Source organism: Molothrus ater, chromosome Z (assembly GCF_012460135.2).
Source record: "Molothrus ater isolate BHLD 08-10-18 breed brown headed cowbird chromosome Z, BPBGC_Mater_1.1, whole genome shotgun sequence".
In the NCBI taxonomy this organism is placed as follows: domain Eukaryota; kingdom Metazoa; phylum Chordata; class Aves; order Passeriformes; family Icteridae; genus Molothrus; species Molothrus ater.
This window is the reverse complement of record NC_050511.2, coordinates 13739467-13762877: the sequence shown is the minus strand read 5'-3', so window position 1 is coordinate 13762877 and position 23411 is coordinate 13739467. Positions and strand designations below refer to the sequence as shown.

The following is a 23411-nucleotide window of genomic DNA, read 5'->3' as shown; positions in this document are numbered from 1 at the left end:
GTTCCTGTTTAGGAATGACTATTAGGCTAAATCAATTCCTCAGGTCTTTCATGTTGTATTTTGACCACTCAAATAATGTTCAGATGTAAATGCAATAGATGAGAAAATACATACCTTTCTCTCTTTTTCTGAAAGATGCCCCATTACCACAATAACAAAACAGTTCATTTTGCAATAAGTAGTCATTATAAGAAATTTCACTAATACTGTGTACATTTATGTAGGTCTACACAAAGAAGGCAGGACAGCCGATGATGTCTATTAAAACCCAAAGTATCAGGTCCAAAATTTCCATGTCTTGCACTCTAGTATTATTTGGACTGAGACTTAGAGGAAACTGCTGATGAAAACACAATGGGAAAAGGAGAATTCCCAACTTGTATTATAACAGAGAAGTTGCAAGGAAATTGTCAGCTTGTGTCTGTTCTCTAACCAACTCTCTGTATAAATAACTGCCAACACTGGACCTCTCAGAAGTGCATGGCTAATCCAAAAATCTTTTATTGTTACTTCAAGCTCTGTCTGATGAAATGGGTTTTATAAAAGTGCTTCAAATTACCAGTGCTCTACGACACCACTCTTTCTTTCTTAATAGTTTCTTAAGCTAGCAACACTGTTGTAATTAAAAACTAACAAAAATCATCTTAAATAAATTAATCGAGGGAGCAGGATAGGGCAAAAATGAGTGAAGTGTCTTTTTGGAACCACTTTTTAGCCTTGAATATTTTAATTCAAATTTAGAATGTGGCTGGCCCCTTTTCCAGTGTGGTGTGGGGGGAAATGGGGGAAAATGCACATTATGGTAGTGTTCTGGTTTGAAAGCAAAACCAGTGAGAGGCTCCAAGTCAGAAATACAATTTATTAGGAAAAGGAAAATAAATCAAAACCAAAATACATGCAATAATACAAAAGAAAAACTACTGACAGAGTCAGAATACAACCTGACACTCTCTTGGTCAGGGTGTTGTACCAGTCCAGTTGGTGGCTGCAGTCCTCCTGGAGTGGCAGATGTGGTTCTGTTGGAGCAGTGATCCTGTAGAAGGATGTAGTCTTCCTCTGAAAATCCAGTAGAAGAAGGCAGCTGTTCCTCTGAAAATCCAGCGGAAAGACAGCTTGTTCTGTCCCAAACCCCAGATTATATCCAGGTGGGGATGCTTTGCTCCTCCCCCCTGGGTGGAGCATCTCACAATGGGTTGGTATCATTCTGTGAGTCATGTGGTGGGTCCACTAAACGGAAACGGCTCCGAGAGGGAGTAATCTCTGAGTCATGTAGAAAGGCATTGATGGGCCCATTAACAGGAGATAAGGAAAAAAATATGCCCATTGTGGTTTCAGCAGCTCTTGAAGACAGACTGTAACCTAGGACAGAGAGTTTGGTAGGTGCACTGAGAGCAATGTAAGTCTCTTATGCTTTGGATCTTCCTCAAAATAAAAGCATGTAATTACTTGGCTAGTTGCATTTAATGCTGAATTGATTTGCTTTACTAGGCACCACCCTGTAGTGGTGAATAAGTTTTCCTAAAGAGGAGGAGTAGATGAAGCAATTTAAAATCCTGAAGTCCTTCTCTTCAGCTTGCATTTTCCTCTTTCTTCACACACAAAGGGATAATGTCTCTTCTCTCAGTTCTGTATGATGGTTTCTTCAGCAGTACATTTGTTGTTGACCTTCATCAGCACTTAGTTCCTCTGGAATTTACTTATCACTGTGAGTCTTTTGTAGTTAATAGAATGAAAAGGCCTGGAAAATGAGCTGATAGCATTGTCAGGATAGATGTATTGATAGCCTGATCCTCAATGCAAACATATTCTGAGTTACTGTGGAGATAATATCTAATCTTCAAATATTCTGCATTATCTTGTCATGGAGTTTCTGGCAGGCAGGTTGGAGGTCACTCCAGTCTCTGTGAGAGCTATGTTTTTCCAGGCAGGATAGAGAATGATCTGAGCAGTGTCAGGAAGTTAAGGACGGAGATAAATCCTTTCCAGATTTCTATTTGCAAAGAAATATTTAGTAGCAATGATAATTTATGTGATAAATATATTAATCTGACTGAACAGTGCCAAAGGGCTTGTTTATAGATTTAGGGAGATGTGATTTCTTCCTCACTATGCCAACAGCAGGGAAATGGGAATATTTTTGTGTGTGTGTGTGTAAGTACTGCTGCTGTGGTTTGACACTGGCTGAGCACCAGGCACCCACAAGAGCTGCTTGCTCACCTTCCCCTGCTACAGCTGGGCAAAGGAGAGAAAAGGGAAAAAAAATTATCACAGTCTTCATGAGTGAAACAAGGACTGGGAGAAATATTTCAAGGACAAAACAGGCTCAACTTTAGTTGCAAAGTGAAATTTATTACTAACAGAATCAGGGGGGATAATGAGAAGTAAAATAAACCCTTAAAACACCTTTTCCCCCAGGCCCTTCTTCCTTCCCACTGCTAGGGATACAGGGCAGGGGAGTTTTGGTCAGTTCATCACCAAGACTTCCTTCCACTGCTCCAGGAGAGGAATCCTTCCCCTGTGAGGCCATGGAGTCCCTCCCATGGGAACAGTTCTCTGTGAACTTCTCCAGTGTGGGTTCACTCCCAGGAGCAGCAGCCAGACCACGCCTGCTGCACTGTGAGTCCCTCCCACAGGCAGAAACTCCTCCCAAAACTCCTGTGGCGTGGTCACTCTTCCATGGCATGCAGTCTTCCAAGGACAGGCTGCTCCAGCCTGGAAGCTGGGCCCTGTCTCTCCATTGGGTCTCCCATCACAGCCTCCTCCAGGCATCCACCTGCACCTGCATGGGCAACTCCCCCATGGGCTGCAGCTGGATCTCTGCATCCCTTACGGATCCCCATGGGCTGCAGCTGGATCTCTGCATCCCTTATGGATCCCCATGGGCTGCAGCTGGATCTCTGCATCCCTTATGGATCCCCATGGGCTGGGGGTGGATCTCTGCATCCCTTATGGATCCCCACAGGCTGGGGGTGGATCTCTGCATCCCTTATGGATCCCCACAGGCTGGGGGTGGATCTCTGCATCCCTTATGGATCCCCACAGGCTGGGGGTGGATCTCTGCATCCCCTGTATCCACATGGATCCTCCCATGGGCTGGGGGTGGATCTCTGCATCCCCCATGGATCCCCATGGACTGCAGCTGGATCTCTGCATCCCTATAGATCTCCATGGGCTGGGGGTGGATCTCTGCATCCCCCATGGATTCCCACAGGTTGTGCATGGATCTCTGCATCCCTATGGATCTCCATGGGCTGGGGGTGGATCTCTGCATCCCTTGTGGATCCCCACAAGCTGCAGAGGCACAGCTGCTTTGCCTTGGTCTCATCATGGCCTGCAGAGGAATCTTGGCACCTCCTCCTCCTCCTTCTTCAAAGACCTTGGTGTTTTCCAAGTTGTTTCCCTCACGTGTTCTTACCTCCTTCTCTTCTCTGACTAGAAGCTGAAACCTTATGACTTTGTTTTGATTTTCTTCTTAAATATGTCATCATAGAGGTGTTACCAACCTCTCTCATTGGCCCGGTTTGGCCAGCTTCAGAGCCATCCGGGCTTGGCTCTGCTGGACACGGTGGAAGCTTCTTGCAGCTTCTCACAAGGAGCCATCTTTGTGGACTCCCTGCTACCAAAAACCAGGCCATGCCAAACCAATACAACTGCCTTCATTACATTAGAGACCATAATGATCTAGAGACTAACAAGTAGCTGGCCTGGCAGTTTAATGAGACAAGTCTCTTCCATATGTTTTTTATCATGGACCTTAGGTGCTGATACTTGTAAGGTGTTGGATTACATAGCTGATAAAAGGAAGCACAAGAGAAGAGCTTTGCACTAGGAAGTTTTCCAGGCATTTAATCATAACCTTTTAGGTTTTATATCTGTAACAGTAAATGTTGTATTACTGTCCGTATAACCACTCAAAAGCAAATGGAAACCATTTGAGGCAGAAATGAATTTATTTTCATCAGAATAAGAATATTATGAGTTTGAAGGGACCCACAAGGATCATCAAAGTCCAACTCCTGGCCCTGCACAGCACCATCCCCAGGAGTCACACCATGTGCCTGAGAGCATTGCCCAAACACTTCTTCAATCCTGCCAGGCTTGGTGCTATGACCACTTCCTTGGGAGTCTGCTCCAGTGCCCTGGGTGAAAACCACCCTCTAGGTGGAAAGCCCTTTTCTGATCTCCAACCTAATCCTGCCCTGACACAACTTCAGGCCATTCCCTCACATGCTGTCACAGGTCACCACAGAGAAGAGATCAGTGCCTGCTCCTCCTCTTCCTCTATACATTACAGTTGTAACTGCAATGTGGTGTCCCCTCCTATTCTCCAGGCTGACCTGATCTCAGCCATTCCTCATATGGCTTCCCCTCAAGGCCCTTCACCATCCTTGTTGCCCTCCTTATGTCATGTTTCCTACTAGCCCCTCTTGCACTCCCCTTTCTCTCCTCCTTGGCAGCTCTGGTTGGCATGTGAGGTTGTTGCTGTCTTTACTTATTGGGGTCTAGAGCTTTTTCAAAAGTGATTGCTCTGCTCATACTCACAGAGCTTTGTACATCTGATCATCTCCTGTCAGTAGTGTGTCAGGTCTGGACCTCTTTACCTTCCAAGATCAGATGCATCCAGTTTAAGGTAATGGAAGCAGGCAGGATTAAATGCCATAGCATTACAGAAAGTAAAAATAGAGGTAGCTGAACACCACACCACAAGACATCTGCTGGGATAACATGTGCAATTGTATCCCACTTTAACAGAAGAATGAGTCCAGAGGCTGAGAGCAATCCATGTTTTGAGGGACAAACAGAAGCGAATACTGAGCCACATTTATGTATTTACCCATACTCTGAAATGACCTCTACAGACATCTGGAATAGACCAAACCCAATTGGTTACTGCTGATATAGTGATACAAAGCATGGCTTTCTGAAGTGGCAAGAGACTTTCTAAACTGTGAGGTGGATGTACAGTGTTCAGATGTTCTTGTTGCTGCATTTATAAGTAGAGATTTCTTTTGAGGAAGCAGTAACATTTCCATCAACAGATAGATGTACTCTTTGCTTTCATGGGACAAAACCATTGGAACTAAATTCATTGCTTCTCAGTGTCAGTGCTTTCACTAAGCTGATGATACTACTCAGATTTTGGTTACACTCAAGGAAAGAGCCATGGCAGTGGCTCTCCTTATTTTACTCATCACTCTTCTCCTATATGCATCAAATAGAGCCAAGAATGAGACAGCTCGTTTCCCTCTGTTGGTGTTTGAATACTGTGGCTATGAAATAGGTGGGCTTTCAATGCAGGAAATGTTGACTATCTCGTGCTGTCACTTGCAGGCACAATATTATCTTTAAAAAAAAACTAAAACCAACAAATAATATTACATTTCCATTAAAAATTTCATTTTAGGGTAAGATGGTGAAAGGAATGGGGGGTGCAATGGACCTGGTATCCAGTGCACAGACCAAAGTGGTTGTCACCATGGAACACTCAGCCAAGGTAAGGCTCTGGCACTTTCTAAATCAGTGTTTTGTGCTGCACAAAAGACAAAAAAATAAACAGGAAAAAAAGGACATATCCATTCTGCTGCTTTGTGAGGATTTGACAGTTTTGCTGTTATTATGGTGATGCAACTGGAGGCTAGGTTAATATGGGTCCTTTCCTCTAGTAAGTGAATCATTCACCATGGGAGAAAAAATGAAATATTAACTTCAAGTTTAAAAGCTGCACACATATTCTTTAGCTACTTCATGCAAATTTAATGGGGATAGCCATTGCCGAAGCTATAGTAGCTGCTGCTCTACTCTTTGCCTCAGAATAATTTGAAAAATGAGATTTCCCATGGTTATGATGGAAAGATATTTACCTTTGAAGTTGCCAGTCAAATTGGTACTTACAGCTTAATAGAATATATTTTTTTGGCATGATGAGATGCCTTACATCATGTGTTAAGTAGTTAATCTAGAGACTTCTTTGTGAGGGCATTGATATAGGTATATGCTATAGATAGAAGTGCCCCCCAAAAGATCATAGGAAACTTTGCATTTGAAACTTCTAACACAGGAGAAAAATGTACTGAAGGAGAAAAAGCTTTACTTTTTTTTTAAATTATTGTGTTTCTCTTATTCCAAAGTTATTATATGTCTGCAACAAGAATTAATTTTGTATTTTCCAAAGTAATATCTCTTGTCAGAATTTGCATGGTAAACTGTAGTAAATACGTAAATGTGAGAGTAAATGTATTAACTGTTCTGTGTTTTTTAAATGAGGTTTGAAAAATTAATTTTCACTTAAAAATAAACAAAAATATATATTGAAAAATATTGTAGTTTCACAATTTATACTAAACTGTGATCTCAAGGAGCACATTTTGAGTAACAGGGCTGAGTTTAACCTGATAGTTGTCATGTTCATATGCATATATGAGTAAATGAAAATATTAAATGAATTAATCTTCATGGCTTGCATTACTATCACACAGCCTCCCAAAAACTGTAGTAACATAGGGAGTTATCCATTTGCTCAGACACACACTTTAGGTATTCATGTGATCTGAATAAATATTTATGCTAAATGTCTACTTACTGTGGAATTTGGTTAAGGCTTAGAGTCCACATTCAATATAATCAAACCAGTTTTTCTCCTAAAAGTACTATTGCTAAAATATTTTTCCAAAAGAGTGTTTGGAAACTGTTTGCTGGGTTGTTTTTGTTTTGTCTGTAGGAGTAGTGAAACAAGAAAAGAAGGAAAATGGAGATAGGTTCACTGTTATGAGCAAGTCAGGCATAGAATTATTTATTTTGGTGTATGTATACCTACTTTGTCCACTTTTGTGCATGGTGTGCCTAGTGTGCACTTCTGCAGTTACAGATTTTCATAAATCATTTCTTCAGCTTTTGTGCAAAGGCACTGCCAAATTAACAACATGTGATATTTTTATTTTATTCTTATTTTAAAGTGACACTTTTTCCTATTACCTAGCCTCCTTCTGGGGTCTTCATATTGATACTTCTTGCTTGCTCAAGTGTGAGGATTATGTCCTATAGAAATCTAGTGTTTAGAGATCAAAACTGCTGTTAGAGTTTTCAGGCGCTCTTCCTTTTTTTTTCCCTTTTTTTTTTGAATAGTCAAATAAATATAGCACCCATGAAGCCAGTTCTTAAAGTCAGAAACCTTTTGTTGGGGGTGATTCCATCTTCCAGAGCTGATTTTCTACTCATAGCTTTTCAATTCTTTACACCCAATATTTTATCAGACTTACTACCTGTGAATTCTGCATCAGAGGAGCAATCCTTCATCCTGCTCAAAGCCCAGTGTGCTACTGAGTGAAAGAACAGTTTGCAAGTACTGAGACAGTCTCTTGTGTCTGCTGGCTCTTTAGTAAAGGGACGTTTCTGTAAATTTATTCTCCAAATAAATAGGAACTCTACCATCAGACATTAAAATTTCCTGTAAATCAACAACAGTCAAGATTTGATGAATGGAAATATGGTGGAAGATATGGGGTATGGGCAGTGCCTTCACTGGACATATGCAAGAGGTGCTGCAAGAGGTAGTTCTTGTGCTAGTTTTGTCTAATTTATGATCTTGTGAAGGACCTTCTAATCCTTTCCAAGTTTGGTTGGTTGTTTTGTTTTGATAATAGTGATGACTTGTTAAACATTAAAGTAAGTTTTTAAAGAGTTTAATAGCCCTTTTCCTTTCAGTAGACATGTTGCAGTTTTTAAACATAGAAATAGGCTGAGTCCTTGCAGCACAGGCAGAATATAATTTACATTGAATCATGATGGTGGAACTAGTAACTTTTTTACCAAATAAATACTCAAAGAATTTTACTCTTTTAAAACTCTGATATGAAGTATGTTAAAAATAAAAACAAATATGCTCAGTCCCAAGTTAATTACATTTTAAATTACATGTAATGAAAACCAAAATGTACAGAAGGTAGATGAGACAACATGAAATCAGCATTGTGGAAGAATCATCAGCTTAAGAACTGCTGTTGAGGAAGGGTAACAGACAAGTACACAAAATGATGACGAAATGGGGTAGGTGGATGCAGAATTGCCACTGCCTCATAAACAATGTGGGATAACTGACTGAAATTAGTTTAAACAAGAAGAAACACATTCCACAGCCAGCTAATTAAGTTGTGGATGATAGCAGAATGATGCAAAAATCTCAAGGAATTAAGTCTATATAGAAAGAATTAAACTATTTTATGAGGTTGAGTTCATCAATGGCAATTAAATAGCACTGCCTGGAAACAGTCTCTGCCTCAGAAAATCTGTGCATTACAGCATTATCAGGAACCAAGAGGGCATATTTGCAGAAGGATATTTCAATTTTTGCTCTATATGCTTAGGCCACCGAGAGACACTTGGCAAATGGACCTTTTGTCAAATTCATTAGTTTTTCTTAATGTATTTTTTTTCTAAATTACCTCTTCTTTCATAGCCATGAAGAAAAGAATAATATAATATAAGCTTGTTATTTAATGCCAAAACAGTCCCTGTGCATTTATGTCTAATTTGCTAAGTACTGCCTGAGAGAATTAGAAATCAAGTCCTTACCCCCATACCATCATTGACATGTTTTGCAAAACACAGTAGTGTAAAGGCTGGTAATTGTTCCATGTTGTGAAATGAGTTGCCTACACTGTTCAGAAAAACAGAATGGAGACTGATTTTAAGCACTTGATTTGGGCATGACTGAAATGTAGAACACTGAATTGAAAATACCTTTCTGTGAAAAGTTCTGATTTTAACGTGTTGTGGAAGACTAAGGTCATTTTTGTTCTTCAACAACAGAATTTTTTATTTAAAGCAGATTGGAACACCTAAGGTTTTATGTATCTACACAATAGTCTTTTCCTTTATCTGAACAAATCCCGAATAAATCTGAATAAATTCAGATGGTAAAAATCATGCAGTTCCATTTAATTTGCTCTTCTTACAGTGCCCTGATGGATGTATTCCAAAAGTCACAGAATCATTTAGGTTGAAAAAGGCCTCCAAGATCATTGAGTCTAACCTTTGAAAAGATCAGGAAATGCGTTTCATCTTTAAGGCTAGCTGGTGATACAATAATCTTCAGCTCAAGTGTTAAGAAGCTCAAATGTATCAGTTCTCAGGGTCACAGGAGCCATTCAGGCTGTCACCTCCATAAGTCCATGCCTTTCAATCTCAATTAGGTACCATGACGAGACACTTCATTTCACATGGCTGAAAAGTGTATCTGATATGTTGATGAAGATATTACAAATAGCACAGATTCATCTTGGCTCTTAGGCAGATTGCACAAGGACATTCCCAAGTTGGTCAGGATATAAAAGTAGATCAATTGAAGGTAACTGGAATGAAAAAATAGTTCCTCACAGTGAAAGATAAATTCAAAAGCACATGGATTGTTCATTGTGTTATCACCCAGGAGTCAAACTGGCTGTGAGATGGCCCCTGATTAAGCCTTAAGGTAAACTGATGATTCTAAATGGTTAAATGAGACATGTTATACTCTGAGACTTTTGAAACACATAACTGAAAATTGATAATTAGACAAAAAGTTAAAAGCATGGGGTAATGAGAGAAGTGTGCACTTAATGTTACTTCTGTAAAACACAAATACTGACCAAAAAAGTAATGATCCATCTACCTTGCATCCATTCATGGCTCTTGCAGCCTACATTAACTTAGTATGATCAAGAGACATTTTATTAACTATTATTTTTTTTAAATGAAGAAGAATGGAAAAAAAACCAAGGACTTTCCCAGAGACAATATGAATAAATAAACTGGATTTACTATTTTGACAGCATGACTCTGCACTTGAACTCTGGGGATCTGAAGTTCCTCTGTGTGTGGCTGATCCTGCACATACTATTTGTGATAAAGGATAAGACAGGGAAATATGTTGCCCATAGTGTTGTTCCCTAATTTTTGTTCTCACATCAGTGAGGCTCCATATATCTCTTGTTCCATATCTCATCGTAGCAGCAAGGGCAGATTATTAAGCAGCAGTGTGCAGGACTTTTAAACTCAGGAGTCCACTCAGTAGTACAGTAAGATTCTTACTAGTCAGCCATTGAAGTGAATTTGAAGAGTGTTCTGAGCACATTGAGTATTAAAATAGCACTGAATGGCGACGGCTGTGATTTTCATGAACATATTTGAGTTTTTTAAAAAACTGATATATGTACATTGTTAAACACAGGGAAATGTCCATAAAATCCTGGAGAAATGCAGTTTACCACTTACTGGGAAGCAATGTGTTGACCGCATCATTACAGAAAAGGTAAAGTACTTTTCTTGACTCCTTGTTAATAATTTCCTCCTCTATCCCTAATAACAATAGCAAAGCTTAGCAAAACTGAAGAATATTTTCAGTATCTGTTGCCCTGAAGTGAAAAGATGGCCTTGGGGTTCCGATACAGAGGTCTTGGGGCTCATATTTTTCTTTTTAAAGTTTTGACATCTAGCATACTGAACTGTACCCTAAGATGCCTTCAGAACAAAGATGCCACATATGACAGGCATGAAAAGTGTTCATCTCCTTGTTTTCCCCCAAAATATTTCTGAAAATTTGCTGTGACATGCCAGTTTTCTAGTACGGCTGTAATCACAGCTTGGGAGGCAAAGGTGCATTGTTGTTTGCTTTTGTTAGGTTTTGTTTAGTTTGTTTTTGTCCTTTTGTTTTGTTTGTTGTTTGTTTTTTTTTTTTTTTCCAGCAGAGCAGACATAGGTAATTGGCAACTTCTTTCATGTATACTACATACTGTTTCAGAGAAACCTGTGGCTGTAGCAGAGCTTTAGTTCTTTTGTCCTTACTTGATTCCATTTGTAAAGCAATTTATTCTGGAAAGTATAAGTGTAAGTACATACGAGCATCTCATACTGCTGCTGCTCAAAGTACATTAGTGGATCTTTTCAGCAAAGGATAAGTGACTTAAGGTTTTTTGCTGTAATCATGCTCCTTTTATTTTTGGTGTTTACATTTTTAAGGACTTAGAGTAGTCCCTCTGTGAGCCATCTGTCATGTCAAGTACAATGCATCAAAGGTGCTGATGAAGAATTTGCTTTCTCATGGTTGTATATTGCTATATCTAAAGGAGTTTTCTTCACGAAGTAAAGGAAAATTTATTAAAATATGGAAGTTTTCTTTTTTTAAAATTATTCTTCTACCAACTGGCCACGTACAAATGTAAGGTACAAAGAAAACGAGAGGGAACAAGGACTAACAGAAAATAAACAAGTCAAAATGTCTCTAATATTTATCAATTACCAGATCTTGTGGCTTTATTAGGGAATTATATAAATGTGCAACAACATTTGGATAGTGTTGCAATTTCTGTTTCCACATTAGCATCCTAGAGTGTTCCTTATGCCCTGCGTTTCTTTTAGGACTTAAAGAAGCTGTCTTTTTCCAGTCCTATAAAAAGCAGTTTCATGTGCCCAAAGGACCACTAGGCTTCAGGACACTTCTGTGACAAGCTTACGACTTCACTTTCATTTCAAGTTGAAGCTTTGCTGGTCATTTGCTACTAAACTTTTATTTTTAAGGAAAATTACTTTAGACCTTATGGTTTCCCTGGCAACTAGATTGCAACCTGTGCATGTCCCTCTGGTAGGCACTATTAAAGTGCACGTTGTTTTACAGGTATTTTTATTTGATGCACTTGTAAGTCTCAGAGGTGGAGTGCATATCTTATAAAGACATCAGACAGAGCAGCCTTTGCTCCTTCAGCCTCTTCCTCTCAGGCTTTATTTTAAAAATACTGCAGGGCATCTTTTATTTCATTGCTAGCTTCTAAGAATTCTAGCATTTGTATTCGTTGTGCAGTAGCTGTTGGAGAAACTTATAGTCAGCCAAAGATGATCTCTCTACTGGCCATGAAATGAAATAAAACAATGGGAAGACATTCTCTGCCCTGTTTCTTTTGTGGTCTCTTGGTGGACATATTCTTACAGCAAAGAACATCTCAGCCCTTTCCTTTGAACCTCCCATTCTCACCAGATTGGAGCAGCAGGCATGGTCCACATTTCCTGCAGTGATGAACAGTTGCACTTTTTCCCCCACAAAACTACTACTAGATTCTACACGTACTAGATTCTAGATATTCTAACACATTCTAGATTCTCTTTCTCAGTACAAATAAATGTAGCAGAAACCTGTATTAGTCAGTTATGAAAGTGAAAAGTAGCATCTTATGTTACTGAAGGAATGCTATCTACTTCAGCACACCATTTAGTTCAGTGTTACTGCATTTACATCCTCATTTTCTCTTTTAATAATAATTTTTAAAAAATTATGTGCTTTTTTAACTTAACAGGCAGTGTTTGATGTGGACAAGAAGAAGGGATTGACCCTCATAGAAATCTGGGAAGGACTGACAGTAGATGATATCAAGAAAAGCACTGGCTGTGACTTCGCAGTAAGTAATTGTACAAACTGGTACAGTTTGGAGTCAGAACAAATATTCTCCACAAATACTTATCACTTGAAGGCTTGTAGTTGAAGTAAGTTTCTTCTTTATACATGAGGACTGAATAGATTACATGTGGGATTTACAATGAAAGATAATTTGGAGCTAATATAGTATGATGATGTCAGAAGCATCAGAAGTTAGGAAAACCAGGAGAGATGGAGAAATAAAGTTAAATTAGAGTAAAGTTTAAAAAGTTAAATAAAGTTTAAATTAGAGTAAAAAGACAAGTGTAAAGGAAATTTCTTTGCTTTGAAGATGGGAATTGATTCATCTCTAAAAGATGGATAAATATTTATTTTTTCACTGTATAAGCTAGTTTACCTAACTCTCTGTAGCTGACTTTCCATGCTATCTTTAGGTGGAGTTGTGAGTCTTCTTGACAGAAGTGACTACAGTTTTCCCCTCTGTTTTAGTAGTGCCAATCAATGAACTGCCTTGTACAAATTGAACTTATGCTCTGCATTAATCCAGAAAACCCCTGCCTTTTGACATTCACATTCATTCTTAAGTCTTACTTAATGAAAACACAAAACTACGTAATTAATGGAAAGCTGTAGCACTCTAGAGTGTAACTGAATGCATGTGTGGTTGATAATACAGTTTCTTCTTGGCCTGTCCCTACATCAGCATTTCAAATTTTTAAAATACAGCATCTTTTCCTCTGTGTTGTGAAGTCTTTTGGGGAAATTCAACCCTCCTTTGGCAGGGGCAGCAAGTATGACAGTGTAAAAATTGTGCTGTAAAAATAGTTCAGGAATATTTACTAATGAAGTAAAATACTCCTTTTTGCAGAGTTTCATAGCGTGGCTATGGTGCCTTATTGAGAGACTGCAGAGCATTTAGTATGTGTGAGAGTTTTTTATTAAGGCTTTGAGCATATTCTTGGTAGTAAGGAAACTTGCTGAGCAATGAACCTGTGAAATTTCATTTATTTCCTGTGTTCATAAGAGAGTATTTCTGATAACTAAATATGATTGTGTGTGTTTCTCTTTAGATATTTTCAATAAAGGTCTGTTAACTGCTGAAAATACCTTTAATTATCTGAGAAAAAGATGCTGGATTTAAGGACTCGTAGCCTGCAACTGCAGAGTGCAGGAAGGTGCTACAGAATCACTTTGCTAAACATAACAATGCTACGTTACTAGCTTTCCATGTCATATTTTAGGGAAGTCATTATTATTTCTTTATTTAAAGTGGAAGCAACCTTCCATATACAGCAGTTCTGTGTGGAAATGAAATGATTCAATTAGCTTCTGACTTTGCTCTAGTAAAAAATTATCATTTTTTTAAAACTTTGATAATGCCAGGACTTCTTTTTCTTGGCCTGATCTGTCTGTCAAGCAGCTAGCATCCAGAAGTAAAACATAAAAATGATCTTTATATGTATTTATCTGTCGCAGTCAGTCACTTTGCTTTGTTCTTTTGGATTTAATTTGGGGAGTAACTTCATGATGAATTTGAAAGTGCAATTTTTAGTAAGCTTTTAAATAGATGTGAACTACAGCAAAGGACTTCTGTTTGCAGAAGTCACTGAAAACACTCCTTACTTGTTCCAACCTGCTTGTTTGAAAAGACCTGGGTTTTTTTTTTGGTTGAGATGACCAAGAGATATCTATTCAATTAAGTGGTGTTTCCCAAAGTAAAGGCTAGCTGCCTATGCTCAAGGCAGTGAAAGCAGAAGCAAGCAAAAAATTCAGAGAAAGAAGTGATAAGATTAAACTGTTGGGCCATGAGATTAAGCTTTGCAGCAGGTATGACAGGGCAAGGCAGTTAGGTCCAAAGAAAAGATTAACGCCACCCACTGTTCCTTGGTGCTTTCCTGGAAATGTTTCGAACAAGTGATATAAACTTAAACTCTTTAGTGTAGCCTGAAGTTAGGAGTTGATGAGAGGTATTGGAACAATTCACTGTCTGGTTCCCTGGGATGTCTCTCTAAGATCAGGAAGGGACAATTCACAGGCATCATTTCCTAGTTCTCCAGAAAGCAAACTCCAGCACAGTCTGCTTTCTTCGGCTGCTGCAGTCATGCATGAAATCACGAGCTGTGGGCATGAAAAATGTAGATGCTTCTTGGTTTATGCATTTACATGTACTTACCTTGAAAGCTTGCATAAATGCTTGCAAAGCAATGCTTGTTTGCAAAGCATGTACCTCTGCCAGAGCACGTGCAGGTGTTGGTGTGATTTACTTATGGCGTGATTTACTTACTAAAGTGCCCACAGTCCCTACAGCACTGCAGATTGAAAGCATGACACAAACCTCAATTATTTGTTTATTAAACCTGTGGCATGGAAGTGCACTAGCCCTTTCTTTCCTTTTTTCCTCCCACATCCTGTAAAGAATGTTTCCAGGTCATAGTGTCCCAGTCCTGCTGTCATTGAAATCCTTACCGAATCTTCTGTGGAAATATTTGACAGCAAGACTGGGTTGCTGTTGTGTAATACTGGACCCTTGATGGCCTGAATTACATATATAGCAAACAGCTACAGGTTCTTTGCTTAGTTTTGAATTTCAGAAAATAGGAATTTGAGGATAGTGTTTGGCAGTTACTCAGAATGCAGCATCCTTGGTCCTTTTTTTTCACATTTCAAAACTCTGCCTCAGGCTTTCTTGCAAGAGTAACAGTTGTGCTTGTGATTATTTATGTTCACTGAATGAGACATCTTGGGTTTATTTATATCGGTAACAGGAGCTTTAGTGATACTGTATTGCCACAGTAAAAGCAGGATCATATATTTTACTAGTTTGAAACAGAGCTAATCAGGGGAAAATGAGGAGCTGACCCCTTTTTCTAGTAGCTTTTTTTTCAGTAGATGCCATGTATGATCTGAACTAAAACAAATGTCTCTCTGAATTCACTAGAAATGAGATTTTAAGAGATGGGTATATCTTTATATGTAACTGCCTTAGCCCATGTAGACTACTCCTGTTTGGAGAGGAGAAATTCATAGTCTATATGGCCATATTCAAGACACATTTGACTATACAGTTCCATTTCACAGCCTGCTTACTTACTTGGAAAAACATCTCCTAAAGAACATTTGCAAAACAAAATGTCAAAGGAAACATGATTTAGAGTCAACAATCTTCATTATAGACTGGCATCATGTAAAAAATAAACAATTCGCCCTCGATTTTACTGTGCTGTGAAGACAAAATGTTGGCTTATCTTGCATGCTTAAATAAGATCTGCTGTAGCCTAGCATATAGATCACCTTGGCAGGCAATCTGTTTGGGCTTGTACTGCCTTTTACCATTGATGAGACCATGACAGAACATACTTTTGCAGATGTATTTAATTATAAAAATAATCAGGATAAATCACAAATCCCCATCACAACCTTTTTTTTTCCCCTTAATCTTAAAGCTTGTTTTTTCAAAATGTTCAAAGCTAATGTATAGAAAAAGTATCTGCCACGTCTAGTGTATGTTTAGAAAGGAATTGTCTGTCCAAGTTCAACCACTGAGTTAAAAATGATACAGGATATAGATTTTATATTTTATGGAAGTACGTTTTCCTTTGAAGAACATTTTCTTTTGAGGCTGTTGCAAGATTGAGTTGATTATTACATGGAAGCTGTGGGGTTTTTTTTCCTGATCAATCACCGCTGCTGCAAAAACCATTAAGAAGAGATTTTTGTATCATATATATACAGATATATATTTGATGTTAGAATTGTGGTTTGCATTTCTCTGAACTAAAAAATAGGTGTTATAAGATATAAGCAACTTTTATTAATTTAACAAATAGGCACTTTTTTTTTTCTTTTTGTTTTTTAAGGGCTCGTTTTAAATTTTTGAACACTAACTTGGAACTTAACAGGATTCAGCCTTATTCAGAATCAGAACCTGAAGTAGTGCTTGCTTCATGGAAATTCAATGAAATAAGCATAGGGCTGTTTGTGTAGCTGAAAAGGGTACTTTGGGGTTGGAAATCAGAGATTTAACAGGCTTGGACTGTAACAAGCCCCAGAGCCCATGTGTCTTCTTACCAGCTGAGAGGCCACATACTGGACTACACAGGCAAACTCCTCCCAGAACACCTACCTGTTCAACATTAACAAAGTATTTGAAGCTTCCAAGATCAGGTATTCTTCCTGTAAGTGAAATAATATTAAGACTGTGTTGCTTAGGAGGTACCATTAGCAATTCTGAAGCTGTGCACTGTGAATATGGTCTGCATCAAGCCCCTTTAGCCCTTACTAAATGCTGTCCTCTTAGCACAGAGTGATGCTGGATTGACTGTCTCTAGTGGACTCAGGGAGTCCTGAAATGCTTTCTACATTTCAGTCTTGAATTCTTGTTTTCCAAGCACAAACCATCTGTTTTGTTTCATTGGCATTTTTCTGCTTATTTAATCACATTTTAGGTAGAGCAAAAGTTGTGTTTGGGTCCAGTTCTGAGTGGTGCTGGGCTCTCACCACCTTCCTTATCCTGAGCAGACATTATGGCACATCAGACCCATCTGAAGTGGATAGTGGTACGCACAAATGACAGCTGTTAGCGTCAGATGTGCAGACACCACATTTAATGGAATATGCTCATCAAATGTAAAACACTTGATGTTTTGATGGTACTGAAATCAACAACATCAGAAAAAATAGAAATCTCTACAGTAATTGCCTTTGTTGTTGTTTGCAGAATACAGATTTTAGTGCTTCTATCTTCATCCTCCAGTGTTTAGCTTTACTTGAATGGAACTGTCCCTGTCTGGCACAAATAAGCCCAAATAAAGTGGGCCACATAGCAACTTGGACTCTGAAATGTTGAAACATTTCTGGAACTAATACAGGAATGCTGATGCATTGTACATATTACATCTATTTATTATCCTAGTTCACACACAACTTGGAAAAAAATCAATGAATTGTCGCTATCCACTGAAAACATTTGATACAGTAAACACATTCTTCATGAACTAAGTTTTCCTCAATGGCTAGTCTCATAAGGTTATAAATGATGATACATGGTGGCTGGAGGAAAGATCATGTAGAAATCTAAGTGGCACAGAAAATACAGCCCTGTACCTCTAAAAGAAAGAGGCATTAATGCTTGAAAAGGCATTTATATATTATTCTTTAATGAGTTAGTTTCTTGAGTACTGTTAGCTGAAAAAGATGGGTTAAGGAGGCAGGAGGATGCAGTAGGTGATGCTTCCATGGGGCGCATTTATCAACTAGGGGCCAGATTACCCACAGAACTGTTTTTCATCCTGAAAAAGTAAGATCACATGAGTTATTTCTGCTCTTCATCCTGAGGCATCAGGCTGGAAACAGGAGATAATTAAAGAGGCATGGACCTTCTGTGGAGACCTATTCCTCAGAGATTTTGTGTAGACCTGAGTGAGAGTTCAAGCAAATGTTAACCACTGCTGCTATAGAAAGTATTGTTACTATTTACACCTTCTTTCCTCATCTACCTTCCTATTTAGGCTTACTGTGTTTTATTTTTGGCCTGCTGTACATCCTATAATATCACTAATTGAATTTTATGAGTAAATGAATTAAAATAATAGAATACATAAATGTGTCATTACACAAAAATTACTGTGAATGGGAAAATGCAAGGTTTTTTAAAAAAAAGCAAAATTGGAATTAATTAACTATATAATCATTGAGCAAATAAAATTGAATGTGAATGGAAGAAGGACATTTAAAAATAGGAAATATAAATTTGATATCATCATAAAACAATCCCATCAAATGTATCCATATACAATATTTGCAGAGTGTTTTTGCATATGTGTACCTTTCATTGCGTATCCCCTGCTCACATGCATCTTCCAAAAGATTGACATTACTGCACAGAAGACTGCAGGGGGCAAGTACAGATTCATCTGCCCAAGTTTAATATGCTTGCATCCTTACACCAATAACCTATCTCAAAATAAATGAAGCTGCGAGTCTGGATACTAGCACCACACACATCTTGTATTCTTGCATCAGAAAATTTAGTTGTGGTGGTGTTTATCTCTAATATATGCAAATATGGCAGGTTAAATAAGTACAATGCCTCAAGTCTTTAGTGGTATATAGTAGGTACAGGTGGAAGTGAATGGTGGGTTGTACTGCTAGATCTTACCTGTATGACAACTTTTGTGAGTTTTTTTCCCCTTCTTTTTGCTAGGTTTCACCGAAACTAATACCAATGAGGCAGATTTAACTGCGAATTACAGACTGGGCTAAATTCGCCAGAAGGCCTGTTTCCAAAAGGAATAAATTGATGACCGTCTTGCAATGTTACTTTTTTTTTTTTTACTTTTTTTTTTTTTAAGGGCTGTCTAAGTAGTTTCCAGATAGTTAAACTCAGGCTTGACTAAATGTTTAATTGTATTCTGCTTTCATAACATTACCAGCTTTAATGGAATGGTGAATATATTCTCTAAGTTTTGAATCATGTTATAGTGAAATGTTAATGATTGTTGTAAAAAAGAAAAAAAAATGCCTTGTAGTCTCTTGCCAAATGCTAGGGTTTTTTTACACAGAATTAGAAAAAAAAAACCAACATGCAAAACTTATGATTGCCTCTTTGTTTGATGATATCTTTTGCTCTGGAACTATAGCACTTACCACGTCCATTCTCCTGTAAAGGTGTGGGTCTTTCTTTTCTGGAGTGGTCTATAACAAATATATGTATCTGTAGAGAGATATTGGGAGTATGGACATTCCTTTTCCTGAACCTTTTCATCAGTCTGTAACAAAATTGTTTAAACCAGTGGAAATAATTGGGACCTAAATATATCTGCTGTTTCCACAGTGTGTGTTTTTTGGTACTGAGAGGTCTACACCTCCCAAAGTCCAACTGTGACCCTTCATATTTCAGTCATACAAACTAGAAAGGGGCTAGTATGAAGGAGGAAGATGAAAAAGTGTCTGTCCTCATGGAGGCAACTGGTAGCTGCACAATTTCCCACATGAACTGCTCTTGTTCTCCAGATATAATGCTTCTCCTCAGCTCCCAGTCAAAGGCAAATGAATATAGTTTCTGTCCTCTCAGTGCCTCATAGAGAAACAGGAGAAGAGAAGGTTTGGACATTTTGAAGAGTCTTCTGAAGGGAATACAGATGGTTAAGGGTAAAAGCAATATGCACCACTTCAGTCAAGGCACCAGAAAAATCTAGAGTTTGGAACCCAATTTCATCATATCTTGAGACAATCAAAATGAAAAGACATTATCTCAGAGTAATTTTGATGAAGGCCTTATTTTCCCTGTTAATTACAAAATCATTTTTATATTTTGTTACTTTTGCAAACAGATAATATGACAGCTTTGGATCTCACATACCAAATCAGTACAATATGTATTTGTTATACAGAGCATTAATTGACTGGAAATCAACATCTACTAAAATACAGTGTTCTCTCCAATATAATGGTTTCTGTCATTTCTGTCATTTATATAAATAGGAACATGTAAAACACTTCAGTTAAAATAATTCCTGACATAATGTGTGACATCAGGACTATATGTGGAGCATATTAAGTGACTGAAAAACAAGTAAAATGTAGATACACAAGAAGTTTATATAATGCCTTTCATGCATGTAATAAGCATGTTTAGCACATGACATAGAAAAGCATTCTAATACTAAGTGAATAAGGGATTCACCATAGTCAATGTGTGTAATGGAAGGAATGTAACACATTTCTTGGGCAAGCTAAATTGTGCAATATTTAGCTCTTGTACTAGCCTTCGTACAACATTTTTCCATTCTAAAATATTAATTGCTTCTCTTTCATAGAAGCAGCTACAAAATTGGTTTTGATCCATACATGGGTTTTGCAGCAATAAAACTGTTTCAATTGGAGGTATTATGTTGTATAGTTGCACTTACCCTAAACAGTTCTTCAATAATCTCTTGTCAATACCATAACAAACTACCCTTCATCCCAGAAAGAAATGAACAAAATGCCTTTGTAAACACCATTATGCCAGTACAAAAGTATTCCCATAATACTAAACTGTGACTTGAACTCGTGGCTGCTGGTGGGTAGTAGGCCATTGTGTAGCCTGAATCTATAGGCAAGACCTGATATTGGGCCTGTGGGAAAAAAGTGTGTTGTACAAAGACCAGGGCTAATTTCATGACTAATGTAAACAAGTGATTTGGTTGATAGGTAATTTTCATCGAAGACTTGAAACTACATTTATTGTAGTGCTCCAAGATATCTTAACACAGCATGATAATTTTCACATGTTTTCTCTATTTAGGCTATTTAGATGTATTCCCTGTGTTACTCACTCATTCCACACAAGTTAAGTTTGACCATTTTTTCTTCTGTGGAGATAGACTCAAGTTCTGCTCACAGAGGTTTTGAAGATTAAAAATCTGTATATAATAAAACCTGACTATTTCAGCTCACTGTAAACAGTTTCACTTTTGAATAGAGCAGACCACAGGCCTCTTCCCTATTCTATGAAGACAATTCAGTGACAGTTCTGACCCTTGTGGTGGTGTGTACACAGCAAAAGGTGCCTGTCTTTGCCTTCTGAAGAGCTACTCTGAGGGAATGGATGTAGTCCCTGAAGGTGTTTTGTTCATCTTCACTCAAAGCTCTTGTATAGAGTACCCAAAATGGATGATGGTTTTAGGGGAGAATTATAAAAACTATTGTACAGGGAAGGGCAGTTACTGTTAACTTATCCAGAGGAATAGAACCCCACAAAACCAAAAAGACCAAAGAACACAAACATTTAAATAGATGGGCGAGTCTTAAAGAAATCTATAAATGAAAATGTTGCTCTATTGCAATTACCTATGCTACATTAGTTGTTGGACTGATTAGTTTATTCCAGTGAACATTTACACATCTATGAAGTGCAGGAGAAGTGTCTGAGGGCAGGATCAGGTGTACACTGCTTCTGCCATAGAACTTTGCTTTGCTGGTACACGCACAGAAGCTATTGTTGTCGTTTATACATGGCTATAAAAAGACTAATGACCTGTTAATGTCTGGGAGTTTAGCACCTTGGTTTCTGAATCAAAGAATTAGGACCCAAGAACTCCTGATTTCCAGCTTTTCTGGTTCTCCACTAACTGCCTTGTGGAATGACAGCTGTGTTCTCTGCCTTGTCTCCTGTTGCTGGAAAAGGGGATGTTTTTCTTCCTACCTCACAGGGATGTTGTGAGGAATAAGAAGCTAAGGTCTGTGCAAGAGGTTATTTGTTTCTCTTCAGCTTGGGGATCACACTTGATCAAGAGTGTGGAAGAGTACTTGAAGACTGTCATATGTGCTGTACATTTGAGTTCTGTGTCTTATTTGTGTCAGTGTTAATGCAAGAGAGCGAAAGTACATGGTGCTGAAAATTGGGGATAAAAGGAGAACAGGCTCTCTCCATATGCAGCAATGATGCTGTAGCAACAGGAGACAAGATATGTATGTCACACATGTATTTTTGTATCTTGAGGACAAAAGATTCTATTAAAATATTGGTATTGTTATAAAAATGTCATGAGTTCGCACAAGATAATTGAAACAAGCTTTGAATCCACTTTTAAAATTTATTTGTTAAGCAAAAATTAAAGCACTCCTAAGTATTTCCCTCTCTGTGGGCACAGGTGTGGTTCACAGGTAAGGTATACTCTGAGCAGTAGTTGCAATAGTTGGCATTGCAGGGATTAAGGTTTATTGGGACTGACATCATTCCCTGCTTGACAGCACATCACAGACAAGGACAGTTGATACTCTTTGTCCTGAAGAAGATGATGATTCTACTATATTATCACATTGGACTCCACTTTATATTTTACTGATTTTTTGTCCGTGAAAAAAGGAAAAAAATGTAGAAAACATAGCTGTGCTGTAAACTCTGCAAACTAAACATCAAAGTCCTTCCTATGTGCAAAAACAATCAAAATAATAAAGGTTTAAAATTGCAGGTTTTGTCTATTAATTTTTCTGTTACCATTTTTTGTGGTGTTCTGTTCTGCTTTTGGGAGAAGTAAAAGTTTAGCTTGTGTTCACACCAGCATGTCACACATCAGCACATAGCAAAACCTCAAGGTCTTGTCTGAATGTGGATGGGTTTGATAAACAGAAATAATGAAGCTCAAAAATCCGTTAACAGCTGGATTCTACATGTTCTCTCTTCTCACTGGTGTCTCTGTTGGGTCAATCTCAAACATAATTATCACATTCATTTTCAAAATGACTTGTTTTTCAATCAAGTTAAATAATGGACTGCATATGTAGTCCTTAGAGAAGAGATTTTTTACCTTTTGATTAAAACTACTGTAGAACTGATCACATTTGAGATGTTAATCATTGATGTTAACGTGTGGCTGCACTCTGAAAATTGTACTAGATGACACATGAAGACAAATTCCATTAACCACCTACTGAATGATGAAGTAGATGATTGCAAAGGGATGAAAATGTCTGTGTGTAGTGGGGTCCTTCCATGCCTGCCATAAGGTCATGCATAAATGTGTCATAGAATCGTTTTCTCTTCAGTATCATCAGAAAGCAGGTTGATAAATGTGAAGAAAAATGTTTTGAGTCATAAAAAAAGACCCTGATGTTTTTCTCTGAAATGAAACTCTTCAGTAATTTATATGCATGGTCAAAATCCAACATCCCTGTGAAGGGGGCTACAAGGTAATTGCCAAACCCCCAGAGATAATACAGCAATCTTGCAGCTCTGAAATCCACTCGTACAAATGTGGAAGGTTATGTTTTCCTCTGACAAGAGGAGAAAGTTACAGGCGTATCTGAGAAGTTTTGTGGTACCTTGTATGTCTTCCATTTTGCCTATTGTGCTGGTTTGGGTTTGGGTAGAGTTAGTTTTGTTCGCAGTAGCTGGTATGGGGTTTTGTTTTGCATTTGTGCTGAACACAGGGTTGGTAACTCAGGGATGTCTTCCTTACCCTGAGCAGTGCTTGCTCAGAGCCAAGGCCTTTTCAGCTCCTATCCCACCCTACCAGTGAGGAGGCTG

General features: G+C 38.2%; 1 protein-coding gene across 1 annotated transcript in view; it reads left to right on the top strand.

Annotated features, from left to right (window-relative positions):
• Positions 1-22355, top strand: part of OXCT1 (3-oxoacid CoA-transferase 1) — an 84666-nt gene extending 62311 nt beyond the window's left edge. Inside the window, exons 14-17 of the mRNA XM_036402566.2 lie at positions 5405-5494; positions 10205-10285; positions 12321-12422; positions 18603-22355. Of these exons, the coding sequence (XP_036258459.1) occupies positions 5405-5494; positions 10205-10285; positions 12321-12422; positions 18603-18638 (309 nt within the window). The 3' untranslated portion in view covers positions 18639-22355. The remainder of the gene's footprint in view (positions 1-5404; positions 5495-10204; positions 10286-12320; positions 12423-18602) is intronic.
• The last annotated feature ends 1056 nt before the right edge of the window (positions 22356-23411 follow it).